The sequence below is a fragment of the Pantherophis guttatus genome, chromosome 18, assembly GCF_059756535.1.
Source record: "Pantherophis guttatus breed Tessera chromosome 18, ASM5975653v1, whole genome shotgun sequence".
Taxonomy (NCBI): Eukaryota; Metazoa; Chordata; class Lepidosauria; order Squamata; family Colubridae; genus Pantherophis; species Pantherophis guttatus.
The window spans coordinates 4,028,075-4,055,061 of record NC_142080.1 but is presented as its reverse complement, the minus strand read 5'-3'; the positions used below and the strand labels follow the sequence as shown (position 1 = coordinate 4,055,061).

The following is a 26,987-nucleotide window of genomic DNA, read 5'->3' as shown; positions in this document are numbered from 1 at the left end:
AATTTAATGATGCTCTTATCATGGCCCCCTACATATATATTATTTTATATTTATATTTATATATATATATAGGGGGCCATGATAAGAGCATCATTAAATTATGTATTTGATTAGTTATTAAACAACCCACTTAATTAGATATTATTTCAACGGGATCTGATCATACGACCATTTTTTACACCCAAGTTTGTATGTGTGAAATATTTTAAACCATTAGATCTCATTTCAGGGCCTAAATTATTTTTAATATTTCGCATCCACAAACTGGGTCTAGCCACGCCTGTATCGTTTTGCACATACAAACTTACATGTAATATTTATTTGTGGTTATAAAATATGTGGCGCTGCCTGTTTCTCTATTTATCTACCTTGCAGTCCTCAACTTACAACCGTTTGTTTAGTGACCCAAAGGCGCTGAAAAAAAGTGACTTGCGACTGTTTTTTCACACTTACAACCGTTTCCAGCATCCCCAGGGTCACGTCATGCAAATTCGGATGCTTCAAAGCTGACTCATCTTTATGACGGTTGCAGATATGTCATATGGCCACCTTTTAATTCACAATAATATGGGTGTGTTCATAAGGGTGTGTGTGTATATATACATCTAAAAAAAACACAACCACAAATTTAAATACTGGATTGGCTTCCTGCACGGAAGACGGGAGCCGAGAGATTATTCACAGTCAGCTCCCTAAGATTCATACGACTTTGATTTTCTAATTTGTAAGGCCTCCAATTGGACGTGTTTAAATGGAAGGGAATTAAAAATAAATAAAGGATGGGAAAGAAATATATATATATATATATATTATATATATATATATAAAAATGACCAAACCAGAGAATATTCCTCTTGTTTTATTTCTAGAGCAACATAATTAAATACAAAGCACAATTCTCTTCCTTTCGTTTCAACACCGTTTTACTCCCGACGTAAGCGTTTAACCTCTTCTCCACACACAGACACACACACCCCCGCCCCGTGTGCCCGCAAACACGCAAAAACACGCACGCAAGATTATTAGGTGATATAAGTTACCGGGGCCCTGCCCGTTTTGAAATCCTGGGAAGTGGGGAAAAAAAAGTAAAAATAAACTGAAAAATGACTGGACTGTCCTCCCTACGGGCTTTGCTTAGGTTGGGTGGGTTCCTTCCCGCTTTTTGCTTTTGCCAAATAGCATTTTTTGAGCCACAAAGCAAAATTTGAAATGGGAGGCAGGCTCCCTCTGTTTGCAATGGTCCCCCCCCACAAAAAAGGGGGGGTTCTCTCCCCTCCATCAGTCCCCCCCACCCACACCCCCAAGGACACATTAGGAACAGAGAAATGGCATTTTAATATAAATACGCCGTTTTGGAAGGTGTTCTCCGTCCCTAACAACCAGCAGAACGAAGAGAAAAAGCATTTGCAGTGAGAGGAGGCCAGAATACGGAGAGAAGAAATTGGATCGTTCTACAGTGTTCTACCCCTTTTTGGCTTAAATCCTTAGCTATTGATGATGATGATTTTTTTTACTGAATGGACGTGCAAGCAACGCGGGTGGAGATGGGAAAGTTGTCGTTTTATCTCGCTAAGAAGGGGGTGCAAAGCATCGCGGCTGGGAAGACTGTCAAGAGAAACAGGCTGAGATTGGCGGGCATCGGAGGCGGTGGTCTTAGGGCAGTGATGGCGAACCCTTTTCGGCACGCGGAAACGTCGCGCGCGCCCGCTCGTCGGGGCCGCGCTCCGGAAAAAGCCAAACTTCCGGCTTCTGGCACACATGCGCGCCCAACAATCAGCTGGACGGCGCTGTGTGCACACTAGGCACTGCCGCTCGCGCGAAGGACAGCTGATAGTGGCGCACCGGAAACCCGGAAGATGAACAGGCAAGGCCGTGTGTGATGGGCGACATGGCTTGGCGTGCCACTTTGGGCACGCGTGCCGTAAGGTTCGCCATCACGGTCTTAGGGGGAAGGGGTGGTATCCCTCTACGCATCGCTCCCGAGCAGGGAAGGAAAGTGGCGAGGGGCATCTACCGTCCCCCTTAAAATGAGAGCCAGTGGGAATTTGATTAATAAACAAGATGCTTCCTGCAGCCAAATCTAGAGGGGAGACAAGAGAAAAAAACGAGATCGGAATGTTTGCAGGGACACAGCAGGGTGTTATCCCGTCGGTAAGCGAGCCCCTGAATTAAAGAGGCCGTCGGAGCGATATATATATCGTAATCCAGGCAAGTCCCAAAAAATAAAAATAAAAATAAATAAATCCAGTGCAGATTTGAGGAGAAGAGGGAAGGGATTTCGAGAGAGAGGAGGGTGGGCTGGATGGGATCTCTCTGTCCCTGAGGCCGGGCGCAACAGATCCTGAACAGAAAGGATCCACTCAATCACTAAAACGGTGGGAAGCGAGCCGTTCGAGGGTCTCTAAGCGTATTTATTCTTTCTTTGCAGAAGAACCAATTCAGGTGGGTTCAAAAAAAAAAACCTGGCCTAGCTAGTCGAGATCGTTTTGCACCCCGTTCTTTGCAAGAAATGGGCGCAAAAAGACGTCCACTGGAACCCTGAGAAATATTATTATTATTTTTTTCCGCACTCGATCGCTCCTTTCCCACCACATTCCTGGGAAGAGGCCTTGACAAATCATGCAGCTTCGGGGGGGGGGGTCCCTCGGTCCCCCCCCTCCAACAAGATGCAGTTGACGGTGTGTTGTGCCAACGTATCGAGGCATCCTGCCTTAATCTGGGATTTAGAGGCGGGTGGTCGAAAGGTGGCACTTGGTAGCCAGAGCCGAGGATGAGCGCCGCGGTGGCAACATGCTGGGGGTGGGAGGGGGAAGAGGAAGACCTTGGATGTGGGGGGGGGGCAATGGCGTGCTTGTGGGGGTGCCCACGAGGGGAAAAGTGAGATATCGCTCTGCCTTGGAGCTGCAATGGCGGGAGCTCTATGCCAGCAGGATGGGGAATTCGCGGAGCGGATGAGGTTCCAGGCAGAAGCTCGAAGCAGCTCTGATGTGGTCCGGATTTCCGGGCCTCCCTCCACCCCGCCCCCCCGACCCAGCCAGAGCCACGGGGGACATCATGCCATCAGGGACCTTCGTCGTGGCAGGTCGACGTTGCTGGCACTTAACCCTCGGCTGTCGCAGAGGTTGCCGGAGCCCTAAAGAGGGGAAAAAAGCGAAGGTTATTTAAGGGGGCAGAAATGCCAGGTTTTCATCTCCCAATTTTAGGGGGGATTTTGTCCCTCCTTCCTTTTTCTTCTCTTTCTTCTTCCTTCCTTTTCTGTCTCTTTCTCTTCTCCTCCGACCTTTCTCCTTCCTTTTCCCTTCCTTCCTTCCTCTCCCTTCCCTCTCCCTTCCTTCCTTCTTCTCTCCCTTCCTTCTTTCCTTCCCCTCCCTCCCTCCCTCTGTCTTTTCCTTCCTTCCTTTCCTTCCATCCTTTTCTGTCCCTTTCTCCTCCGCCCTTTCTCCTTCCTTTCCCCCCTGTCTTTTTCCTTCCTTCCCTCCTCCCTCTTTTCCTGCCCCTCCCTCTTCCCTTCCTTTTCTTCACCTTCCTCCGTCTTTTCCTTCCTTCCTTCCTTCCCCTCCCTCTTCTCCTTCCTCCCTTCCTTTCCTCCCTTCCCTCCCTCTTCCCCTTCCTCCCTCCGCCTTTTTCCTTCCTTCCCTGCCCTCCCTCCCTCCCTCTTCTCCTTCCTTTCCTTTCCTCCCTTCCCTCCTCCCCTTCCTCCCTCCCTCTTTTTCCTTCCTTCCTTCCTTTCCTCTCTCCCTCCCTTCCCCTTCCTCTTCTCCTTTCCTCCCTTCCTTCCTTCCCCTCCCTCTTCTCTTTCCTTCCTTCCTTTCCTCCCTTCCTTCCTTCCCCTCCCTCTTCTCTTTCCTTCCTTCCTTTCCTCCCTTCCTTCCTTCCCCTACCTCTTCTCTTTCCTTCCTTTCTTTCCTCCCTTCCTTCCTTCCCCTCCCTTCCATTCCCTTCCCTCCACCCTCCCTCCTTTATGAAAACAATCCAACCACTCAACCAGATCATATAGTTATCAGAAGACACTTTTGTTAAGACGGACAGGCCACAGCCTGCCATTCAACATTGTTGGGAAACGAGTCTCGCAGCTTCCCACCCGCCGTGCCAGCTTCCCCCACAGGAGCCCAATCTCAAAAGAGAAGGTTGGGGCAGCTTCCCCACAAGGTGTGTTACCTGGCTGGGATCTTCTTCTATGCTTTTGTTCAGGAAGTTGAGCGAACTGGCCCTTTTAATCCTGCAGCGCGAGAGAGAAAACCCAAAACGGGTGAGATTCCCCTCCGGAAAGAGATCGGTGATCAGCATTGGAAAACCGACTCCCTCTTTTCAATTCGGACTCGACTGTTTTATTTCGGCCAGCAATATTTGCCCAATGTTTTACTAAACCACCTACACGAACCATTCACTGAAGCATGTACGTGCTCCACTTACGACCGTTCGTTTAGTGACTGACGTTTTTCAGCGCTGAAAAAAGCGACTTAAAGTTTACGGCCAGACAGGTCGTAAACATGGGGACCAAAACCTCCCTTTTACAGCCGTTTTCGCGTTAGCAAAAACGGGGCTCGATTTTGGTCGCTAAGCCGAGGACTCCCTGTTACACAAATGAAGACGATCGGGACGACCCCCCCAGAATCCGAGAAACAAAAACCACCTCTCGTTCTAAAAAATGTCAAAATAAAAAATGGAAGGAGATGTAGGCCGGATAAGGGGCTTCCCATTTCTCCGGATTCACCTCCTCCCAAAATTTGAAACTTACCCGGGATTCCTCGGTTCTTGGGGGCTGCTCCCTTGAAGTTTCTTAACCAGCATCTCGCTGCTCCGCCGCAAAGCGTCACGCAGTTTCCCGAACGAGCCGCTGCGGCGCAGAGCTCCGGAGCCCACCTGGGAGAGCAAAAGACACACAGGTTGCCTCCATCTTTTAAGGAAGTTGTTAAGAGCCGGCCTGCGGGAAAATGGCAGCACCGTCCTTCGATCGTGTCGAGATTACTGCTCCCATAATTCCCAGCCAGAGGGCACAGGGTTTGGGGAGTTGTAGTCCCTGGTTAAGAGGTTGAGGATACATTTGAGGGGACAGCTTGGTTTCCAGACTAAGCTGTTAGTCTTACGGACGCCGAGGAGATGATATCATGGGGGCAAATGTTTTTTGTGTATCCTTCATGCTAAGTTTGTATTTCTCAACCTTCATTGCTTTAAGAGGGGTGGACTTCAACTCCCAGAATTCCCCAGCCAGCAAGCTTTGGAGATATGTGGATTTTAACTCTCAGAATTCCCCGGCGAACTTGCTTTTAAGGTGGCTGGAATTTGTTACCTAGCATGCTTTAAAATACGTCCCAGAATTCCCAAGCCAGCAAACTCTCAATTATGTAGATTTTAACTCGGAGAATTCTCCAGCGAACAAGCTTTAAGATGGGTGGAATTTAACTCCTGGAATTCCTTATCTAGCATGCTTTAAAATACGTGGACTTCGACTCCCAGAATTCCTTAGCCAACTTGCTTTAAAAGAGCTGTGGATTTCAACTCCCAGAATTCTCCAGCCTGCAAACTTCAGGATACGTGGATTTCAACTCGCAGAATTCCCCAATGAACATGCTTTTAAAGATGCCTGGGCTTCCAATTCCCAGAATTCCTTATCTAGCATGCTTTAAAATACATGGACTTCGAGTCCCAGAATTCCCCAGCCAACATGGCTCTTAAAATGGCTGAAGTTGAGAAACTTTTCTACTAAGCTATAATGCGATTGGAATCTTTTGGCGGTTTTAACCCAGTTTAAGGGGTTCTGGAACTCCAGGCCACGGTATTTTTAAGGAAACCTGTTTTTTTTCCGCAACGTGTGAATCTGGCAAACCCCCCACAAGACAAAATTCTGTGGATTCTACATTTGTTGAATTTTCTTCTGCTCTCTTTGTTTTTAGAAGGAAATTCTGTAGGTTAGGAAGGGTCATTGCTCTGTCTCTTTCTTTCTCTCTCCTCTCTCTCTCTATCTTTCTCTCTCTCTCACCCCAGACCATTCGGCTACTCCTTCTTCCGATTCGTTCTCGTTCTCGCACTTCTTGGTGCCGGGAGCCCCATCGCGGTTCGGTCGCTGTTCGGCACGGTTCCCGTCTTTTAGAAGCTCCACGATTTTGCTCTGGTTGAAAGCATCCATGCCCTGGAAAATACAGAAAGAGGAGGGTAGAAATATTTAATCCGTGTCCCACGAACGCGGGGCCGACGTGTGCATTTACACGCGACTGTAAGGGAAATCTCCATTGCAAGTGACGACGGTCGCAAATCAAGGCACCCACGGACCTGTGCCCAATTTTGCAAACGTGTGTGTGTGTGGGGGGGGAGTCGTTAAGCGGATTCTGTGCAGTTGTTGTTAAGCGAATCCATTGTTTATTACGGGGCAGGTTTTGCTGGCAATCCAAAGTAGACTTCCCCCTTCCAGTAAAAAGGTCGTAAATCAGGTACCAAGCACTAAAAATGCGACATGGCTGAAGGATGCTGGAATTTCATATCTGGAACGTTAAGTTACTTTTCTGTGGTGTTCCATCGTCACTCTGGTCGTAAGTGGAGGACTATCTGCATGGGAAGTCCTCGATTTATGACCACGACTGAGCCCAAAATTTACCCTGCTCAGTGAGAAATTTGTTAAGTGAGTTTTGCCCCATTTTACGACTTTCCTTGCCACAGGCAATCACCGCAGTTGTGAAACCAGTAACGCCGTTGTTAAGTTAATCTGGTTTCTCTGTTAACTTGGCTTGTCAGAAGATCGCAAAAAGGGAATCACATGACTCCGGGAAGCTGCAACTGTCATAAATGTGAGTCAGTTGTTAAGCATCTGAATATAAATCACGTGATCACAGGGATGCTATAAGGGTCGAAGATGGGAGGCAAGCCAAAAAAAAAAGCATAGCAATTAAAAGTGTTGAAGCGGGCAAGAGACGATGGATAGATGATTTCTCTTTTGTTGTTGTTCTGATTTGCTTTTACCTTTCTCTCTCTCTCTTTCTTTTCTTTTCTTTTTAGGTAGGTAACATGATTAGAAGTTAGATTGGATAGAAAGAAAACGTCTTTTAATAAAGGGTGACATGATTAAAAGTTGGAACAAGAGATAGAAATAAGAGAAGGGGCAATATTAGTGTATTCGCTTTTATATAATAAAAGAAAAGCAATAACAAGAGAAAAGCATGGAATAATTGAACAATGACGGATTGCAACTTAATATAAACGTGTACCCTTATTAGAAACATAGAAGTGGATTGAATGTAATAAGTAGGATTAATTCTACTCGTTTAATTTGTATTAGAATGTAGGCACCACGCTGTTCACGCATTGATGTGTTTGTTAAAAAATAATAAAAAACTTTTTTTTAAAAAAAGGGTCGTAAGTGTGAAGAACGGACCTAAAAGTCCTTTTCAGTGCCATTGTTATTTCGAACTAAGCGGACCGTTGTAACTCGAGGACTACCACCAATAGTGGGTTTCACTTACCTTCGCTACTGGTTCGGAATTGTGAGCGCGTGAGGCGCCTTCTGCGCATGTGCAGAGTGTCCGTGATGACGTCCACGCGGGTGGGCGGAGTCTCCCGCTGCCGCGCTACTAGAAACCTACCACTAACTACCACTATTGGCGATCCAGCACAGCGTAACTCCGTTCTCAACCCATGAAAAGCACAAAAACGCTTTACCTGTTTCCGTGATTTCTGGGCGCATGCTTCCAGCGTCTCGGCCGCTTCCACTTTGCCCTGGCGACGATACAGAGACCCCAAACTTTTTAGGGTGGCGTTGACGGTCAGGCTGGGGGGAAGAGAAGCAATGCAGTGGTGGGCTCTAATCAGTTTTACCACCGGTTCGCATCGAGCATGCTAGAAGACCTCCGAGATCCCTCCCAACTCTGGTATTCTGTTATTCTAACTCCAGAAGGCAGGACAAGAGAGCAGTGGGTGGAAACTAATCGAGGAGAGAAGCAACTTAGAACTAAGGAGAAATTTCCTGACGGTGAGAACAATTAAGCAGCGGAACAACTTGCCACCAGAAGTTGTGAATGCTCTAACACTGGAGGTTTTTAAGAAGAAGTTGGAAAAACCATTTGTCTGAAGTGGTGGAGGGTTTCCTGCCTAAGCAGGGGGTTGGACTAGAAGACCTCCAAAGTCCCTTCCAACTCGGTTATTCTATTCTAACATGTCCGAAAACACTCTTTGTCTATTCTTTTTCTTTTTATCTTTAATGTCAATCTATCCGTTTCTGCACAATCCAAGGTTCTAACTATCCAACCCAGTGGTGAAATCCAAATTTTTTTTAATTGCGTGGCTGTGGGCGTGGCTTGGTGGGCGTGGTGTGGTGTGGCTTGGTGGGCGTGGCGGGGAAGGATACTTGCAAAATCCCCATTCCCTCCTCACTTCTGGATGGAAGGATATTGCAAAATCCCCATTCCCTCCCCACTCCTGGGGGAAGGATACTGCAAAATCCCCATTCCCTCCCCACTCTGGATGGAAGGATAATGCAAAATCCCCATTCCCTCCCCACTCTGGATGGAAGGATAATGCAAAATCCCCATTCCTACCCCACTCTGGGGCCAGTCAGAGGTGGGATTTGCCGGTTCTCTGAACTACTCAAAATTTCCGCTACCGGTTCTCCAGAACCTGTCAGAACCTGCTGGATTTCACCCCTGGTCCAACTTCTTCTTGAAAAGCCAATTCTGTTGATTAAACGATCCGTTTCCCCCATCACACTCACCTGTCTACCTTACAGGCTTTATACCAGCTGCCGTATTCTCTGTAAGGGGCACTGTTTTCTCGGTATTTATCCTGAAGGGGGGAAAACAAGATTTAAAAAAAAAAAAAAAAGATTAAAGGGAAGGAATCATGATCATTTGGATACCGTCCCCAAATCCCGGGTAAAACAAGCTGCCCTTTGAACTCTCGTACCAAACCCCCCCAAATACCTTACATTCTTCTCGCTCCTCGGCGTGCATCCATATGGGCTTATTGTCACCTGCGGAGAAGCGGAGAAATGGCTTAGAAAATTTGAGGCACCGGCATCGCGAGAGGTGCAACCGTCATAAATACAGGCCGGATGCCCAAGTGTTTTTGAATTTTAATAATGTGAGTGGGGAATGTTACGACGGTCGTAAGAGCGAGGACCGGTCGTAAGTCACCTTTTTCAGTGCCATTCTAACTTGAACGAGGGTTACTATGAAGAATGTTTGAACAATATGGCGATTGGCATAAAAATAACATACTGAAATACTGAATGATTAAATAATGGAAGATTATAATTTAGCATAAACATGTGTGTTACTACCGTGTTTCCCCGAAAATAAGACCCTGTCTTTTATTTTTTTTGAACCCTGAAATAAGCGCTTGGCCTTATTGCCATGCGCTCAAAAACCAGATTGGGTTTATTATCAGGGGAATGTCTTACTTTGGGGAAAACAGGGTATCTATCTATCTATCTATCTATCTATCTATCTATCTATCTATCTATCTGTCATCTATCTATCTATCTATCTATCTATCTATCTATCTCTATCTATATCTATCTATCTATCATCTATCTATCTATCTATCTATCTCTATCATCTATCTATCTATCTATCTATCTATCTATCTATCTATCTATCTATCTATCTATCTCTATCTATCTGTCATCTATCTATCTATCTATCTATCTATCTCTATCTATATCTATCTATCTATCATCTATCTATCTATCTATCTATCTATCTATCTATCTATCTATCTAGAACCATATTAGTCTGTTAAATGTAACAAATACGATTATTAATATTTTATTTGTAGTAAAAGGAATGACACTCAGAATATGGTGATTGACATAAAAACAACATATTTGAAATATTGAATAACTACATAACGAAAGATTATAATTTAATAAAAAAAAATGTGTACTATTACCAGAATTGTATAAGTTTGTCAACTGTAGTAAATATCCTGAATATTGTTTTATTTGTATTAAAATGTAAGACGCTCAGGTGCCACGCTGTTTTACAAACATTGATATGTTTGTAAAAAAAAACAAAAAAAAAACAACACAACTTGAGGAGAAAAAAAATAACTTTGGTCACTAAACGAATGGTTGTAAACTGAGGCCTATCTATAACACTAAACCAGAGGTCTTCAAACTTGGCAGCTTTAAGACTTGTGGACTTCAACTCCCAGAATTCTCCAGCCAGCTATGCTTAGATGGCTGGAGAATTCTGGGAGTTGAAGTCCACAAGTCTTAAAGCTGCCAAGTTTGAAGACCTCTGCGCTAAACCATAATTCCGGGTTTTACGGCTCCCACCGGCCAGCTTCGCACGCGACGCCGAGCCGAAGTGGCTGTAACTTGGTCTGTTTGTGTGAACCCGGGATGGGAAGCCGAATGAGGCCGTGTACCCACAATCTGGCTGAAATTCGGGTTGTGCAACATTCCCTTTGAGCTGAGCTCATCGAAGGATCCGGATTGGCTCACCAGGGATAAGCACACTTAAGACAGGAAAATGACGAAGCGAAAGAAAGCATGTAGGACACGGTTTAGGTGAGTCATCCTAGCCAGAAAGGAGGAATATTCGGCCCAGCCCAGGAGATGTCAGAGTTCATGCATCAGATGTTCCCAACCCAGGTCTGCCCAAATCTGAGTTGGAGAGACGCACGATTATGTTGCTTTGGAAAGCAAGTTCCCCTTGTAGGAGGGGGTGAAGAGAAGTCGGAGAGAGAGAGAATGAGAGAGAGAGAGAAAGAGAAAAAGAAAGAGGAGAGAGAGAAAAATAGAGAGAAAAACTGAGAAAGGGAGAAATAGAGAGAGAAATAGAGAAAAAGAAAGAAAGAGTGAGAGAAATAGAAAGAAAGAAAGAGAAATAGAAAAAGAAAGAGAGAAAGAGAGAAAGAGTAAGAGAGAAAGGGAGAAAGAGAAAGAGAAAAAGAGGAGAGAAATAGAGAAAAACTGAAAGAGAGAGAGAGAAACTGAGAAAGGGAGAAATAGAGAAAAAGAAAGAAAGAGAGAGAGAGAAATAGAAAGAAAGAAATAGAAAAGAAATAGAGAAAGAAGAGAGAAAGAGTAAGAGAGAAAGGGAGAAAGAGAAAGAGAAAAAGAGAGAAAGAGAGAGAAAAAGAGGAGAGCAATAGAGAAAAACTGAAAGGGAGAAATAGAGAAAAAGAAAGAGAGAGAGAGAAATAGAAAGAAAGAAATAGAAAAGAAATAGAGAAAGAAGAGAGAAAGAGTAAGAGAGAAAGGGAGAAAGAGAAAGAGAAAAAGAGAGAAAGAGAGAGAAAAAGAGAGAAATAGAGAAAAACTGAAAGGGAGAAATAGAGAAAAACTGAAAGGGAGAAATAGAGAAAAAGAAAGAGAGAGAGAGAAATAGAAAGAAAAAAAAAGAGAAAAACAAAAAGAGCACATCTACTATTACTTCCACCTCCTATTTTCCTTGGAACAACAACCCTGTGATGAGTGTAGGGCTGAGGAGGAGGTCCAAAATCACCCAGCCGGCTTTCGTGTCTAAGGTGGAACTAGAATTCACCATCTCCTGGTGATTGGCCCAAAGTCACCCAGCCGGCTTTCGTGTCTAAGGTGGAACTAGAATTCACCGTCTCCTGGTGATTGGCCCAAAGTCACCCACCCGGCTTTCATGTCTAAGATGGAACTAGAATTCACCGTCTCCTGGTGATTGGCCCAAAACCACCCAGCCGGCTTTCATGTCTAAGGTGGAACTAGAATTCCCTGTCTCCGGGTGATTGGCCCAAAATCACCCCGCTAGCTTTCATATCTCAGGGCAGGACTAGAACTCACCATCACCTAGTTTCTAGGATGGCGCCTTAACCACTAGACCAAACTGTCTTCCCAGAGTTAGCCACGGAACGAGCCTCTTCGCCCTCTTTCCACACTCACACACACAATCCCTGGCACACCACCCTAGCCGTTTTCCCAGTCTTCTACGCAGAAGTCCTCAGCCGAAGGCCCTGCCATCTGTGCAAAAGTTTGCCGCCCTCCCAACCAATGAAAATACTTTTTCCCACGCTCACCGTTGACCGATCCGAATTCCCTCTCGTGCGCCTGGGTCAGGATCTCCTTGTAGAGTGTCTCGGCTTCCTTGTATTTACCTTGCTTGATGTAAGAAGAGGCCTGCGAGGATGATGATAAAAATCCAGAGGTCGTTAATATTAATAAAGAAAATGGTTATGTTGGGATTAAGAGTTAAAATAAATGTGATTATGTTGAGATAAGCAGTAAATTGCAGATGATAAATACAGTTAAATTGCTGTGTAAATACTTATAGTAATCGATGATTTATACTTTTCAGATGTATTCATCCAAACTAAATGGAAATGAAACCGAAATAATATTGTGTTAAAGATGTTAAAATTTAGGTAACGGGTTTTATGGTATTTTTTTTTTTATTGAAAAAGTTTTACAGTTACATTTTCTCCCCAGTTTCCCCCCTCAACCCTCCCTAACCCCCCCCACCCTCCCCCCCCCGGACTTCCACAAATATAAATATAAATATAAATCGAACTAATAAATAAATAAATAAACAAACATCATCAGTGCTAGTCTGGCTAGCAATGATGATATAACCTAATTAGGATCATGAAATGCCTGCAAGAAAACTAGGAAGCTCAGAGAGCACAAATGTGACCTCTCATTTCAATCCTGAGCTACAAATATTCTCCTTTAAACGAACGGGGCGCGTTCGCTCGTTTGCTTACCCAACTGGGTAACATCAACAGTGTCAGGGAGTGTGGGTTTTGCTGCCAGTCGATACGCAACAGCTTGCCCTGTCAAATGTTGGCGGGGTGTAATTTTTCTCCCGGCAAGTTCAAGTGATTCAAGTGATTGCTTTTCGCTTGACGGTTTGTCTGGGGTTCATCCCTGCTTATCTGGCTGCGGGTCGCTGGGGAAGATGCGCTCCTGTTCTTAATTGTTTCCTTCTTAAACTCTTCTTCCCCTTTCTTGGGCTGCTCGGAGTCTCTCTCAAAGAAGCCCCAACTCACCAGGTTGTTCTTCGTCTTGGCTACGTTTGGATTGTCGGGGCCCAGGCGCGATTCGTAGATCTCCAGGGCCCGCTGGTAATAGTACTGGACTTCCTCGTACTTTCCCTGGTTTTGGCAAAGGAGCGCCAGATTGTTCAGCTGCTTGGCTACGTCGGGGTGGTATTTCCCGAGCACCTGGAAGGAGACAAAGAGAGTTTCATATTTTTTTAAAAAATATAATTTTATTTATAATTTTTTTAACATCCAAAAGTGCTTGGTGAACAGTATATTGTCTGGGTCAATATCCTATCCTATTCTAAGTGTTGTATCTTTTTATTCTCAATGAATGTATTTTATTCTCCTTATGTACACTGAGAGCATATGCACCAAAGACAAATTCCTTGTGTGTCCAATCACACATGGCCAATAAAGAATTGTATTGTATTGTATTGTATTGTATTGTATTGTATTGTATTGTATTGTATTGTATTGTATTGTATTGTATTGTATTGTATTGTATTGTATTGTGTTCTGTTCTGTTCTGTTCTGTTCTGTTCTGTTCTATTCTATTCTATTCTATTCTATTCTATTCTATTCTATTCTAAAATTCTATTCTATTCCATTCCATTCCATTCTATTCCAAAATTCTATTCTTCTATTCTATTCTATTCTATTCTATTCTATTCTATTCTATTCTATTCTATTCATTCCATTCCTTCATTCCATTATTCTATTCTATTCTATTCTATTCTATTCTATTCTATTCTATTCATTCTATTCTATTCTAAAATTCTATTCTATTCCATTCCATTCTATTCCAAAATTCTATTCTTGTATTCTATTCTATTCTTGTATTCTATTCCAATTCATTCTATTCTATTCTAAAATTCTATTCTTCTATTCTATTCTATTCATTCTATTCTATTCTAAAATTCTATTCTATTCCATTCCATTCCAAAATTCTATTCTTCTATTCTATTCTTCTATTCTATTCATTCTATTCTATTCTAAAATTCTATTCTATTCCATTCCATTCCATTCCATTCCATTCCAAAATTCTATTCCAAAATTCTATTCCAAAATTCTATTCCAAAATTCTATTCTATTCTATTCTATTCTATTCTATTCTATTCTATTCTATTCTATTCTATTCTATTCTATTCTATTCTATTCTATTCTATTCTATTCATTCTATTCTTTGGTATCTTGTAAGGCACTCAGACATTTTACAGACCCCCTAAGCCTGTCCCTTCGACCCAGTCACCCAGAGTGGCTTTGACAATAAAACGGGAGGCATGCATATTTAAGAAATATTTAACAAATACCTTTTCGCGAATTTCCAGGGCCCTCTTGCACAAAGGTTCGGCTTCTTTATATTTTCCTCGTTTCCCGTACAACACGGCCAGGTTGTTAAGTGTGGCAGCCACCTGATTGTGGAAAAGAAAAAGGGGAAAATAATAATAATAATAATAATTACAACAGGGGAAAATAATAATAACAACAACAACCATCCTGAAGGGATATGGGTTACCTTCCATGAACCTGCTTCTAAAAGAAAAGAGACGTGGGAAATTGAGCGGATCGGAATGCTAAACGCAACTTTTTCATCAGGTTCGCCTGATTTGCCAGTTGCGTCCCTTTCTAGATCGGGACTCGCTACGCACAGTCACTCATGCCCTCGTCACCTCTCGTCTGGACTATTGTAATGCTCTCTACATGGGGCTCCCCTTGAGGTGCACCCGGAGGCTCCAACTGGCGCAGAGTGCGGCCGCGCGGGTGGTTATGGGAGCGACGTGGCGCTCCCATGTAACACCTCTCCTGCGCGAGCTGCACTGGCTCCCGGTGGTCTTCCGGGTGCGCTTCAAGGTTCTGGTTACCACCTTTAAAGCGCTCCATGGCTTAGGACCTGGGTACTTACGGGACCGCCTACTACCATTAACAGCCTCCCACCGACCAGTACGCTCCCACAGAGAGGGGCTCCTCCAGGTGCCGTCGGCCAAACAATGTCGGCTGTCGGCCCCTAGGGGGAGAGCCTTCTCTGTGGGGGCACCGACGATCTGGAACGAGTTTCCCCCAGAGATACGGAGGATTCCGGATCTGCGCACCTTCCGCTGCGAGTTGAAGATTCTTTTATTTCATCAAGCTGGCCTCGCCTAAATCTTCTCCCTTTTAAGTGCAAATTTTAAATTTTAATGTGTTTTAAAATATGGGTATTTTAAATTATGGGTTTTAATTCAGCCAAATTTATTTAATTCATTTTATTTGATTTTAAATTTTGTATATGTATGTGTTTTATTCCATGGCTGTTCACCGCCCTGAGTCCTTCGGGAGTAGGGCGGTATAGAAATTCAATTAATAATAATAATAATAATAATAATAATAATAATAATAATAATAATAATAACAACAACAACAACAACAACAACAACAACAACAACAACAACAACTTTAGCTGAAGCTTCCAAATCAGGAAACGAGGAGGCTCAGTTCTTCAAACACATCTAGGATTTTAAAAAAACAGCGCTCTTTAAAATATTTTAAAATTGCAGACGTGGGAATTGTGCCCTGTCCGAAATGCGGAAGTTATACTTTGACGTGTAACCTATGCTCGATCGATCGCCTTATTCGTGGCCGCCATCTTCCCTCGGTCTGTTGATTGGGTTTGTTCCCTCTTCTATAAAATCCAAAACAGACTTACTTGGTTGGGCTAGAAAAAGGGTACTTTCAAAGTTTTTAACGGCATGTCAGAATATATTTTGTCTGTGTGGTAGCCGTTCGGTTATCTCAGATTTGTCGGCTAGCCACGCTGTTTATTGCTTAAATTGGGTGGGTGGGTAGGTGGATGGATGGAAGGAATGCAGGCAGGCAGGCAGGAGAAGGAAGGGGAGAGAAATGGAGGAAGGAAGGGAAGGGAAGGGAAGGGAAGGGAAGGGAAGGGAAGGGAAGGGAAGGGAAGGGAGGGAGGGAGGAAGGAAGGAAGGAAGGAAGGAAGGTGATAACGAAGGGGAGAGAAAAGGGAGGGAAGGAGAGGATAATGAAGGGGAGAGAAATGGAAGGAAGGAAAGAAGGAAGGAAGGAGGGTAGAGGATAATGAAGGGGAGGGAAAAGGAAGGAAGGAAGGAAGGAATGAAGGAAGGGGATAACGAATGGGAAAGAAATGGAAGGAAGGAGGGAGGGAGGGAGGGAAGAGGATAACGAAGGGGAGAGAAACAGAAGGAAGGAAAGAAGGAAGGGAGAGGATAATGAAGGGGAGAGAAAAGGAAGGAAGGAAGAAAGGAAGGAGAGGATAATGAAGGGGAGAGAAAAGGCAGGGAGGCAGGCAGGCAGGAGAATGACGGGGGGAGAAATAGAAGAAAAGAAAGAAGGGAGGTTGTGGGGAGGAAGGAAGGAAGGAAGGGAGAGGATAACAAAGGGGAGAGAAATGAAAGGAAGGAAGGGAGGGAGGGAGAGGATAACGAAGTGGAGAGAAATGGAAGGAAAGAAGGAAGGAAGGAAGGAGAGGATAATGAAGGGGAGAGAAAAGGCAGGCAAGCAGGCAGGAGAATGAAGGGGAGAGAAATGGAAGAAAAGAAAGAAGGGAGGGAGGGGGGAAGGAAGGAAGGAAGGGAGAGGATAATGAAGGGGAGAGAAATGAAAGGAAGGAAGGAAAGAAAGAAAGAGAAAGATAGAAAAAGAAAGGAAGGAAGGAAGGAAGGAAGGAAGGAAGGAAGGAAGGAAGGAAGGAAGGAAGGAAGGAAGGAAGATGGCAAAGAGAAGAGAAGGGGAAGAGAAAGGAAAGGAATGGAATTGAATTTATAAGATAAATAACTGGAAGATCATACGGTCTTTAAATCCTCCAATCAGAGCTGAGAGGGGGGGCCCCATCCTGCACTTACAGCTGGATGGTCTTTTCCCAGGGTCTTTTCCCGGATAGCCAAAGCATCGTTGAGTAGGTGGGCGGCTTCCTTGTATTTATTTTGGTCTCTGGTGGTGGGGGGGAAGGAAAACACAAGATTAGTTTCTCAGATTCACGTCACTGTAGAAGGGAAGCACGGGCCAGCTGGGAGATTCCAGGGGGAAGCTGAAGCCCACAAGTGTTAAAAGTTGCCGTGTTTGGAGACCCCTGGGTTAAAAGGGGGCCCTTTTGTGTGTCACACACCCTCCCCACCGCAACACCCCCGTGGAATGCCACACCTGTACACCAGGGCGAGAATATTCAGCATTGTCGCCACATCGGGGTGATCGTGGCCCGAGGTTTTCTCCAGATCCTCCAGAGCCTGCTTGCAGAGCGGGACGGCCACTTCGTAGCGCCCCTGGGAAGCGTACTGGATCACCAGATTGTGCAAGGTCCGTAGACGGGCCGGGATCTCGTAGCCGCCTTGCTGGGCTGCCGACTCTCCGCTGTGGTGAGTTGGTCCTGCGGAGACAGAGCCCATCAATCAGCTGGAAAAGAGCCCATAAGCATAGAATATAGAACATCGGAGTTGGAAGGGACCTTGGAGGTCTTCTAGTCCAACCCCCTGCTTAGGCAGGAAACCCTACACCGCTTCAGACAAATGGTGATCCAACATCTTCTTAAAAACTTCCAGTGTTGGAGCATTCACGACTTCTGGTGGCAAGTTGTTCCACTGATTAATTGTTCTCACTTTCAGGAAATTTCTCCTTAGTTCCAGGTTGCTTCTCTCCTTGATTAGTTTCCACCCATTGCTTCTTGTCCTGCCTTCAGGGGCTTTGGAGAATAGCTTGACTCCCTCTTCTTTGGGGCAGCCCCTGAGATATTGGAAGACTGCTAGCACATCGTAGAGTAGAGTAGAGTAGAGTAGGGTAGGGTAGGGTAGAGTAGAGTAGGGTAGGGTAGGGTAGAGTAGAGTAGAGTAGGGTAGGGTAGGGTAGGGTAGGGTAGGGTAGAGTAGGGTAGGGTAGAGTAAAGTAGGGTAGGGTAGGGTAGGGTAGGGTAGGGTAGGGTAGAGTAGAGTAGAGTAGGGTAGGGTAGAGTAGAGTAGGGTAGGGTAGGGTAGGGTAGGGTAGAGTTGAAGAGAAGAGAAGAGAAGAGAAGAGAAGAGAAGAGAAGAGAAGAGAAGGGACCTTGGAGGTCTTCTAGTCCAACCCCCTGCTTAGGCAGGAAACCCTACACCACTTCAGACACATAATTATCCAACCTCTTCTTAAAAACTTCCAGTGTTGGAGCATCCACAACTTCTGGAGGCAGGCAGTTCCACTAGTTAATTGTTCTAACTGTCAGGAAGTTTCTCCTTAGTTCTAAGTTGCTTCTCTCCTTGATTATTTATTTATTTATTTATTAAATTTATATGCCGCCCCTCTCCGGAGACTCCACCCGTTGCTTCTTGTCCTGCCTTCGGGTGCTTTGGAGAAGAGCTTGACTCCCTCTTCTTTGGGGCAGCCCGAGATATCGGAAGACTGCTCTCATGTCTCCCTAGTCCTTCTTTTCATGAAACTAGACATAATTCAGAATAACTTCAAGAATAATTCTAATAGAATAATTCTGGAGCTTACCTCGGCCCTGGTCATCATCGTTAGGAAATAGATCGTCCAAGGTATCTTTGGCCGCCTCGCCGTTTTTCTCATCCTGGGCAAAAAAAAAAAAGAGAGAAGGAAATAAATAGCTCTGGTGGCTCAGCAGACTAATTAACATCCACTTACATCTGCTGCCTGCAATTACTGCAAGTTCGAATCTCACCAAGGCTCAAGGTTGACTCAGCCTTCCATCCTTTCTAAGGTGGGTAAAATGAGGACCCAGATTGTGGGGGCAATAAGCTGACTTTGTATAAATATACAAAAGGATGAAGGCTATTGCTTAACGCCTTGTAAGCCGCCCTGAGTCTCCGGAGAAGGGCGGCATATAAATTAAAGCAAAAAAATAAAATAAAAAATAAAAAATAAAAAAAAAGTGGCATTCCTTTTCATGGGAGGATTTTGCAGTATCCTTCCCCCAGGAGTGGGGTGGGAATGGAGATTTTGCAATATCCTTTCCCAAGGAGTGGGGAGGGAATGGGGATTTTTTTTTAATTTTTTTTTATTTATATGCCGCCCTTCTCCGGAGACTCAGGGCGGCTTACAATGCGTTAAGCAACAGCCTTCATCCTTTTGTATATTTTATACAAAGTTCAGCTTATTGCCCCCACAAACCGGGTCCTCATTTTACCCACCTTAGAAAGGATGGAAGGCTGAGTCGACCTTGAGCCTGGCGAGAATTGAACTCGCAGTAATGGCAGGCAGCTGGATGTTAAATGCTGCCTTAGTAGGAGGCATTAGCCTCCTACGCCACTCAGGCTCTTCCAGTATCCAGTATTTTGCAGGATCCTTCCCCTGCCACGCCCACCAAGCCACACCCACAGAACCGGTAGTAAAAAAAAAAAATTGGATTTCACCACCGGTAGCATCTCAACCCAAAGGTTTTGCCTCCAGATCTGGGTTCGAGGTTCTAAGCAGGTAGGGAGAGAAACCACCTACCGAAGGGGAGACGTCCTCGTCGAATTTCTTAATCTGGTTCATGAATTCCAGGTGCTTCTTCTCCTCCTCCAGCTGCGCCACCGACTGCTCGCTCCGCTGCAGCTTGTGCTGGGTGGCGGCCAGCTCGTCCCGGAGCCACTGATTTTCCTGCACTAAGCGCCGTACTTGAGCCCGGAGTTTCTGCTTCTCCGATTCCACGGCGCTCAGGTGGCTGGAGAGGGCGATGATCACCTGGTCGCCAGGAAGAAAACAAAGAAACAAACAAAAAAGAAATCAGGTTCATCCATCTTGTTCAAGGAGACTCGTTGCTGGGTACTCTGCTGGCAAAGTTTATTTTTATATTTGTCGTGCCAGATTCGCTGAACAAAAAAACGTTGCTCGCTGAACAACGGCGGAGAGTCGCTTAACCCCGGCGGGCAAGAAAGATGGTAAAAGGGGGACACCCCCCCCAAAAAACCCCCACTCCCTTAACAACCGTCTCGCTTAACGACAGAAATTTCGGGGCTCCCCCGTGGCCGTTTAAGTCGAGGACTACCGCCGTAACCGTGAGCTCAAACATTGGCGGAGTCTCCGCAAAGTTTCCCCGCGAAGGTAGGAAGGGGGGCACGGGGACGTTATGCCGAGATGCCGTTGTTTCCCCGCGTTGTGTTAAGAAGACACGACAAAGACCCACAGCACCAAACGAGGTGAGAGGTCAGCAGGTGAGACGCTCGAGTGGGGGTTGGGGTGTGTGTCTCAATTTCGCCCCCGTCCCCGTCTCCAGCGGGGGGTACCTGGGCTTCTCCGAGGCCCAGCTCGATGGCCTCCAGGGACTTCCTCAGGAGCAGGGCCTTCTCCTGGGCGGCGCTGTTTTCAAGCTGCTGTTGCGGCTGCTGCTCCAGGCGGCTGACGGTGTCCAGCAAAGCGGCCAGCAGGGAGTGGTGCTCGCTGCGCAGGGTCTCTAGCCCTTGCACCACGGCCTTGGTGCCCAGCACGATCTCGTCCTGGCTCATCTTCTCCAGCTTCTCCTCCCGGGGGTACAGCATGGTGGCCATCGCCCAACCTGCAGGGTGGGGGGGGGGAGATTAAACAGAGTTGGAAGGGACCTTGCAAGGTCATCTAGTCCAACCCCCTTCCCTTCCCGCCCAAAGCTGGAGACCCTATACATCTGTGGTACTCTACCTAGGATCGAACTCACCACCTCCCGATTGTGAGGCGAGAGCTCCACCTCTAGGCCACAGCGGCTGGGGAAGGAGAGGGAGGGGCAAAGGGGCAGTTGGAAAGCGCCAGTCTGGGCAAAGGGTTGATGGGTTAGGTGTTAAGAGGGAGAAAAAGCGTGAGAGTGAGAGGGGTGGTCTTTCCTCCTTCCCTCCCTTTTTTCTTCCCTCCCTTTCTCCCTTTCTTCCCTTCCCTTCCTCTATTCCTTCCTTCCTTAGTTCCTTCTTTCCTCCCGTCTTTATTCCTTTCTCCATTCCCTCTCGATGCCTTCCTTCCTTAGTTGATTCTTCCCTCCTTCCCTCTTTATTCCTTCCTTCCTCTCCCTTTCTTCCCTCTCTATTCTTTTCTTTCTTAGTTTCTTCCTCCTCCTCCCTTCCTTCCCTCTCTATGCCTTCCTTCCTTAATTAGTTCCTTCTTTCTTTCTTCTTCCTTTCTCCCTCCCTTTCTCCCTCCCTTCCCTCTTTGCTTTTCCTTAATTAGTTCCTTCTTTCTTTCTTTCTTTTCTCCCTCCCTTTCTCCCTTCCTTCCCTCTCTATGCCTTCCTTCCTTAATTAGTTCCTTCTTTCTCCTTTTCTTCCTTTCTCCTTTCCTTCCCTCTATTCCTTCCTCCCTCTTTCTCCCTCCCTTCCCTCTTTATTCTTTCCTCCCTCCCTTCATCCCTTCTCTATTCCTTCCTTTCCCTTCCCTTTCTTCCTCCTCTCTTCCTTCTTCTCCCTCTCTTCCTTCTCTATGCCTTTCTTCCTTAATTAGTTCCTTCTTTCTCCCTTTCCTTTCTCCCTCCCTCTTTCTCCCTTCCTTCCCTCTCTATGCCTTCCTTCCTTAATTAGTTCCTTCTTTCTCCTTTTCTTCCTTTCTCCTTTCCTTCCCTCTATTCCTCCCTCCTTCTCCCTCCCTTCCCTCTTTATTCCTTCCCTCCTCCCTTCCTCCCTTCTCTATTCCTCCCTTTCCTTTCTCTTCCCTTTCTTCCAACTCTCTCCCTTCTTCTCCCTTTCTTCCTTCTCTATGCCTTTCTTCCTTAATTAGTTCCTTCTTTCTCCCTTTCCTTTCTCCCTCCCTCTTTCTCCTTCCCTTCCCTCTATTCCTTCCTTCCTTCTTCCCTCTTTTTCCCTTCCTTCCCTCTCTATTCCTTCCTTCGTTTCTCCTTCCCTCCCTCTTTCTCCCTTCATTCTCTATTCCGTCCTTTCCCTTCCCTTTCTCTCTCCTCCCTCCCTCCTTCCCCTCCCCTAGCAAACAATGGGTTCGCTTAATGACGACTTCATTTGCTTTACGACCAACACGTTCGCTTAACCGCCATGCAGAAGCTTGAAAAGCTGGGTGCGGTCGCATGGTGACTCTATTTACGACCGTCCTGATAAAAAAAAATACAGTGCTAAATTGAGGATCACCTGTACACAATCCTTCCTCTCTATATGAATCCGAGAAAGCTTGAGGACTAGCCTCTTTCATTGGCTTGAGTAGAGAGAAAGGGGAGGGGGGGTAGCCAAAACGACGGGCCCAGAAGCCCCAAATTCAACCCCCACCCCTTTCCCCAAATAATCACCTGATTATATTCATCCTGATCTGAATTAGAAAACTTTAGAATTTTTTTTTTTTAAAAAAATTCCAAAATCTACCCGCCACGATCGTTGTCAAAACTCGAGTCTCTAAAAAATCAAAGGTCAAAACTACAGAAATGTCCCTCCCATTGATTGTACGGTAGGGCAGAGGGAGGGGGATCAGCCTGTCCCTCTCCGGGAGGTCTCCCTTTGCAAAGTCAGGGGTCCGGACTGGATGACCTCTCAGGTCCCAACTCCGTAAACTCAATCACCCTACGCCCGCTCCTTTTAAATCCTTGAACCCCCCCTGCCAAGGCTCCGTTTCATCTGACACCCCACCCCCCAGTTTTGGATCCCCGACACGCTTATTTTAAAAAAACAGCAATAATTTCAATTTCTCGTCTTCCCCTGCCAATCTAACGGCCCTTTCGGATAAAAAAATTACCCAAACACGCTTTGCCCACAAACCAAACTTCTCTCCCCCCCCAATTCCCACAACCGAAGCGAGGACCCGGGTCAGTCTCTTCATTCCCAAGCCCAGAGCCCGGATCGATATCGTCTAACCTACTTTTTTAAAATCACGGTCTAAATTGATAAGATAGATAGGAAAGGGATCATTTTCTCCATCCGGAGCCCCTTCCAAGCTTCGCGGCAATCTGGATTTTACGGAGCTAGGATTGGCGGGGAATTATTTGCTTTTCAAATCCCTCCCCCCCCCCCCAAAAAAAAACATTTCTCTCTCCTGTCCAGCTTTTTTTAATGCAATTCTTGAGTCTCCCCAGGAGGGGGCTAACGTCCCGGTCATTACCGACGCAATGCGGCGCTGAGTGAGTCCTTCGCTTGGACGATTCAACCGAAGTTGCATCTCCATCTCCTCCTCCTCCTCCTTCTCTAATTCTTTCCCACCCTCCTCAAATATCTGCCACCCGGAGCATTTCACTTCCCTTTCTACCGTTCCCCAAAATTCTCATTTATCCCTTCCCACCGAGCCACTTCCCCCCAAAAAATCGGGATGCTGAGTTTGTGAAAAACTGAACCAAACTACATCCCAAGAAGTGGTCCTTAAACATCTTTTAAGATGCAAAAAAAATAAAAATAAAAATGCAAGACATTTTTTGTTTGTTTGTTTGTCTTGCAAACTCTAAAAAAATTCAATAACTGGAAAAAGGGAGACTCTCCCTTTTTTCCCCCCCCAACTTTCAAGTTGTTAAAAATATAATCCTCCTCCTCCTCCTCATCCTTCACCGATTTTTGTCTTTTCACCTGCGGTCCTTGAAATCCCCTTGGTTAAATGGGAACTTTTGCGTGGATTTGTTTTGGCCGGGAGTTTTGGGGGTGTTTTTTTTTTTTTCCCCACCGAAGAGATTTCGCTCAACCTTCCAGATAACTGCCTGTGTCATCCTCATCAGGAAAATCAAGTTTTGGTGTGTGTGTGTGTTTTTTTTTTCTGACAAAGCGTGCAAAAAAGGAGGAGGAAGGAGGGGACGAATGTCCCAAAGACAAGGAAGCCGAATTTCCAAAAATAGGCCGTGCCATCATGCCACTCGGGTGAAGCCAATGTTAATTCAGGCGTGGTTCCCTTGGGTTCAATAAAACCCGTCCTTAATCCAACCGGTTTAGAGGCGATGAACAAATGAACCCCAGATATACCTTATTTAAATGAGGCCTTTTCCCAGGGGGTGGCAGAAGGATGGAGAAAATAAAAATCTTAAATCGAAGAGGCAAGGGAGAGGTTTAATCATCCCAGAACCACTAGGGAAAATAAAAATCAGCTCGATTGGGGAATTCAGCTTGGCCTCGCTTAGAATTTGTAAGATTTTCCAAGGGGGAGGAAATTTATTTTATTTTATTTATTTCCCCAATTTATTTTATTTATTAAAATAAATATTAAACTTTAATGAATTGATTAAAATTTATTTTATTTATTTATTTATAGTTATTTTATCTGTTTTATCTTATTTATTTATTTCCCCCTCCTTTCCTGATTTTCTTTTAAATAAGCTGCTGACTTTTTCTCTCGGCCTTCGGCAAAAGTTAAATAAAGCAAAGGACTCTCTTGGTTAGTGGGTTGGTGTCGGGGATCTCAGTTCCCATCAGGCTTTGCCGCAGGGCCAGTGGCTGGGGACGATGGGCCCCCGGAGGGCCTGAAGTTCCTAATTTTTAATTTGGTCTGGATTCTTAATGGACTTTTATTATCCCTTTCCATAATTTATCAGATCTGGGAGGAGAAAATAGAGGCAGTGTTGTCCAGAGCCTCTATTTTATTCGTGGGGGTGGGGATAGAGGAAATATTTCCCTTCTGCCCCCCCCTTTGCTTTTTCTCACGCTCCTTCCATCAATTCACCCCCCTCCGTCCAAAACAGGCCTACATGTGGTGCAAATGCAGCTCAGATAGAAAAAGCACGCGGTGCAGAGTCAGGGAAATGAGTTGGTGGAGCAAACTCCGGCTTCTTAGTTGCAGGCAAAGGAATTTGGGGGGTGGGGGTGTTTTCGGACCCCAGGAAAAGAGCAAACAATAAAGTCCTCCAATTATAATATATAGATATATATATAGATAGATAGATATAGGCCTCGCTCGACCCTCAAAGCATTGCTACAATTGAAAAAGAACAGAGATAGATAGATAGATAGATAGATAGATGAGAGAGAGAGAGAGAGAGAGAGATGATAGAGAAATAGATATGACAGAGAAGAGAGATAGATAGATGATAGATAGATGATAGATATGACAGAGAAGATAGAGAGAGAGAGAGAGATGATAGAGAAATAGATATGACACAGAGAGAGAGAAGATAGATAGATAAAGATGATAGAGAAATAGATATGAGAAGAGAGATAAGAGAGATGATAGATATGACAGAGAAGAGAGAGAGAGAGATGATAAATAGATGACAGAGAAGATAGAGAGAGAGAGAGATGATAGAGAAATAGATATGACAAAGAGAGAGAGAGAGAGACCGATAGATAAGAGAGAGAGAGAGAGAGATGATAGAGAAATAGATATGACAGAGAAGAGAGATAGAGATGATAAATAGATATGAGAAGATAGATAGATAGAAGATAGAGAGGGGGGGATAGAGATGATAGAAATAGATAGGTAGATATGACAGAGAAGATAGACAGACAGACAGACAGACAGACGAGATAGATGATAGATAGAAGTATAGATAGCGAGATGATACAGGTATAGATAGAGATAGATAGATGGTATACAGTAGATATATAGAAAGAAGGAAGGAAAGAAGGAAAAATGAATGAATAGATATAGACAGACATAGAGAAATAGAGATAACTAGATAGACAGTTGATAGAGTAGATATAGATAGATTTTTTTTCAGTTTTAGCAATACTTTTAAGAGTCAAGCAAGGCCCTTTATATTTGGGGGGGGCTCCTTCTGGGCAACTTCTCCTTTTTTTGGGGTGGGGGCATCCCTCCTGAAGGCCAGGACTACTGGCGGGGGGGGGGGGCTCCTTTTCCGATTCACACCACCCATGCCCTACAAAAGAGGGCATTTCCCACCCTTTGGCCTGAAGGGGGAAACGGGGTGACCTCCAAACTCACAAACCCACCCACCCCGAAATCCCCAGGACCCCCCCCTCCATTCCTTTCTGGGAAGACCCCCAACCCCCCCCCTCCCAAGCTTAATTGGCATTGGGGTGGGGGGTGAGTCTTTTGGTCATTCTTCTCCTCTTATAAGAGGGTCTCTCCCACTCATTTCGCCCACCCCCCTTGGGGCTAACTGAATCCTTCTGGGCTTTTTTGGGGTGGGGTCTCCCTCCCTCTCCCCCTTTTTCTCCTGCTTCCACCCCCAGTTGAATGAAGGGGCTGGGTGACCATGGAAGGCAGAGAGCCCCCCTCCCCATCTTCTCCCCCCCACACACACAGGAGAGGGGCTAAGAAGGAGGGGGGGTCTAGTAAAAGCTGCCCACCCCCCTTATTTAAGCTTCCCTGAAGGGGAGGGGGGAAAATCCCCTTTCCAAGCCCCCCCCCCAATTCTGCAGCCCCATTTGGGTAAGGGGCTGCCTCTCCCCTTCATGAACCCCACTTTCTTTGGGGAAGGGGGGATGAGGAGGGGTCCTTGCCCCCCCCACACTTTGGGGACCCTCACCCACCCCTCCTCCTTTGCACCCCAAAAGGAAGACCCCCCCCACTTCTTTTAAAGGGTATTGGGGGGGGTCTTCAGCCTGATGGAGGGCCCTTCTCGTTATGGGGAGGGGGGAAGAGATAAAGAAAGGGGGGGCAGAGGGAGAAAGAAGGGACCCCCCCCCACCGCCTCGCCCTCCTTCCTACCTGCGCGCGCAGCCCTGGCTCGACCGGTGCGGCTTCCAGCCCGGCGGACTCACATCCTTCCCGGCAGGCTTTGCGGCACCGGCGAGCGCGCGGCCCCGCCCCCAAACAACCGCCTTAAAGGGGAGGCGGAGGAAGGAGGAGTTAAAAAAAAATAAATAAAAGCGCGTCGGAGGACAAATAACCCAGCGGGTTTGGCGCCCGCCCGCGCCGCTTCTCTTAAAGGGGAAGGCGCTGCTGATGCTTTCCGCTTGGACGGGGAGATGCTCCAGTTTGCAATAACATAAAATATAATATACTATACTATGCTATGCCACAATATAATATAATAACTATAATAAATAACTATAATGTTATAATATATAATATAATATACTATAATACATATAATAAATATATCTGTATTATATACTACACCATAATATAATTATAATTGTATTATAATATATATTGTACCATAATATATATTATATAATTATATACAGATATAAATTATATCTGTATATAATATATACTATACTTTTATGTTATAATATATAATATACTATAATACATATAATAAATTATATCTGTATATCCTATACCATAAT

The 26,987-nt window shown here is 45.4% G+C and overlaps 1 protein-coding gene across 3 annotated transcripts; it reads right to left on the bottom strand.

The window, feature by feature from the left end:
* Positions 1-843: 843 nt before the first annotated feature.
* On the bottom strand, positions 844-26,514 carry KLC2 (kinesin light chain 2). Of its 3 annotated transcripts, none has more exons than XM_060685104.2 (16): positions 26,401-26,514; positions 20,151-20,419; positions 19,378-19,608; positions 18,421-18,493; positions 17,101-17,323; positions 16,803-16,890; positions 14,253-14,354; positions 12,949-13,122; positions 11,980-12,079; positions 8,907-8,956; positions 8,699-8,769; positions 7,651-7,759; positions 5,981-6,130; positions 4,739-4,863; positions 4,159-4,219; positions 844-3,133 (listed from the first exon to the last, which is right to left on the bottom strand). In XM_060685104.2, the coding sequence occupies exons 2-16, from the start codon at positions 20,409-20,411 to the stop codon at positions 3,053-3,055; spliced, it is 1,899 nt and encodes a 632-aa protein (XP_060541087.2). In that variant the 5' UTR covers positions 20,412-20,419; positions 26,401-26,514; the 3' UTR covers positions 844-3,052. The 3 variants fall into 3 exon arrangements, with proteins under 3 accessions (XP_060541087.2, XP_060541089.2, XP_060541086.2); XM_060685106.2 differs by lacking the exon at positions 26,401-26,514 and adding an exon at positions 22,918-22,995; XM_060685103.2 differs by lacking the exon at positions 26,401-26,514 and adding an exon at positions 20,539-20,642.
* Between the last annotated feature and the right edge of the window lie 473 nt (positions 26,515-26,987).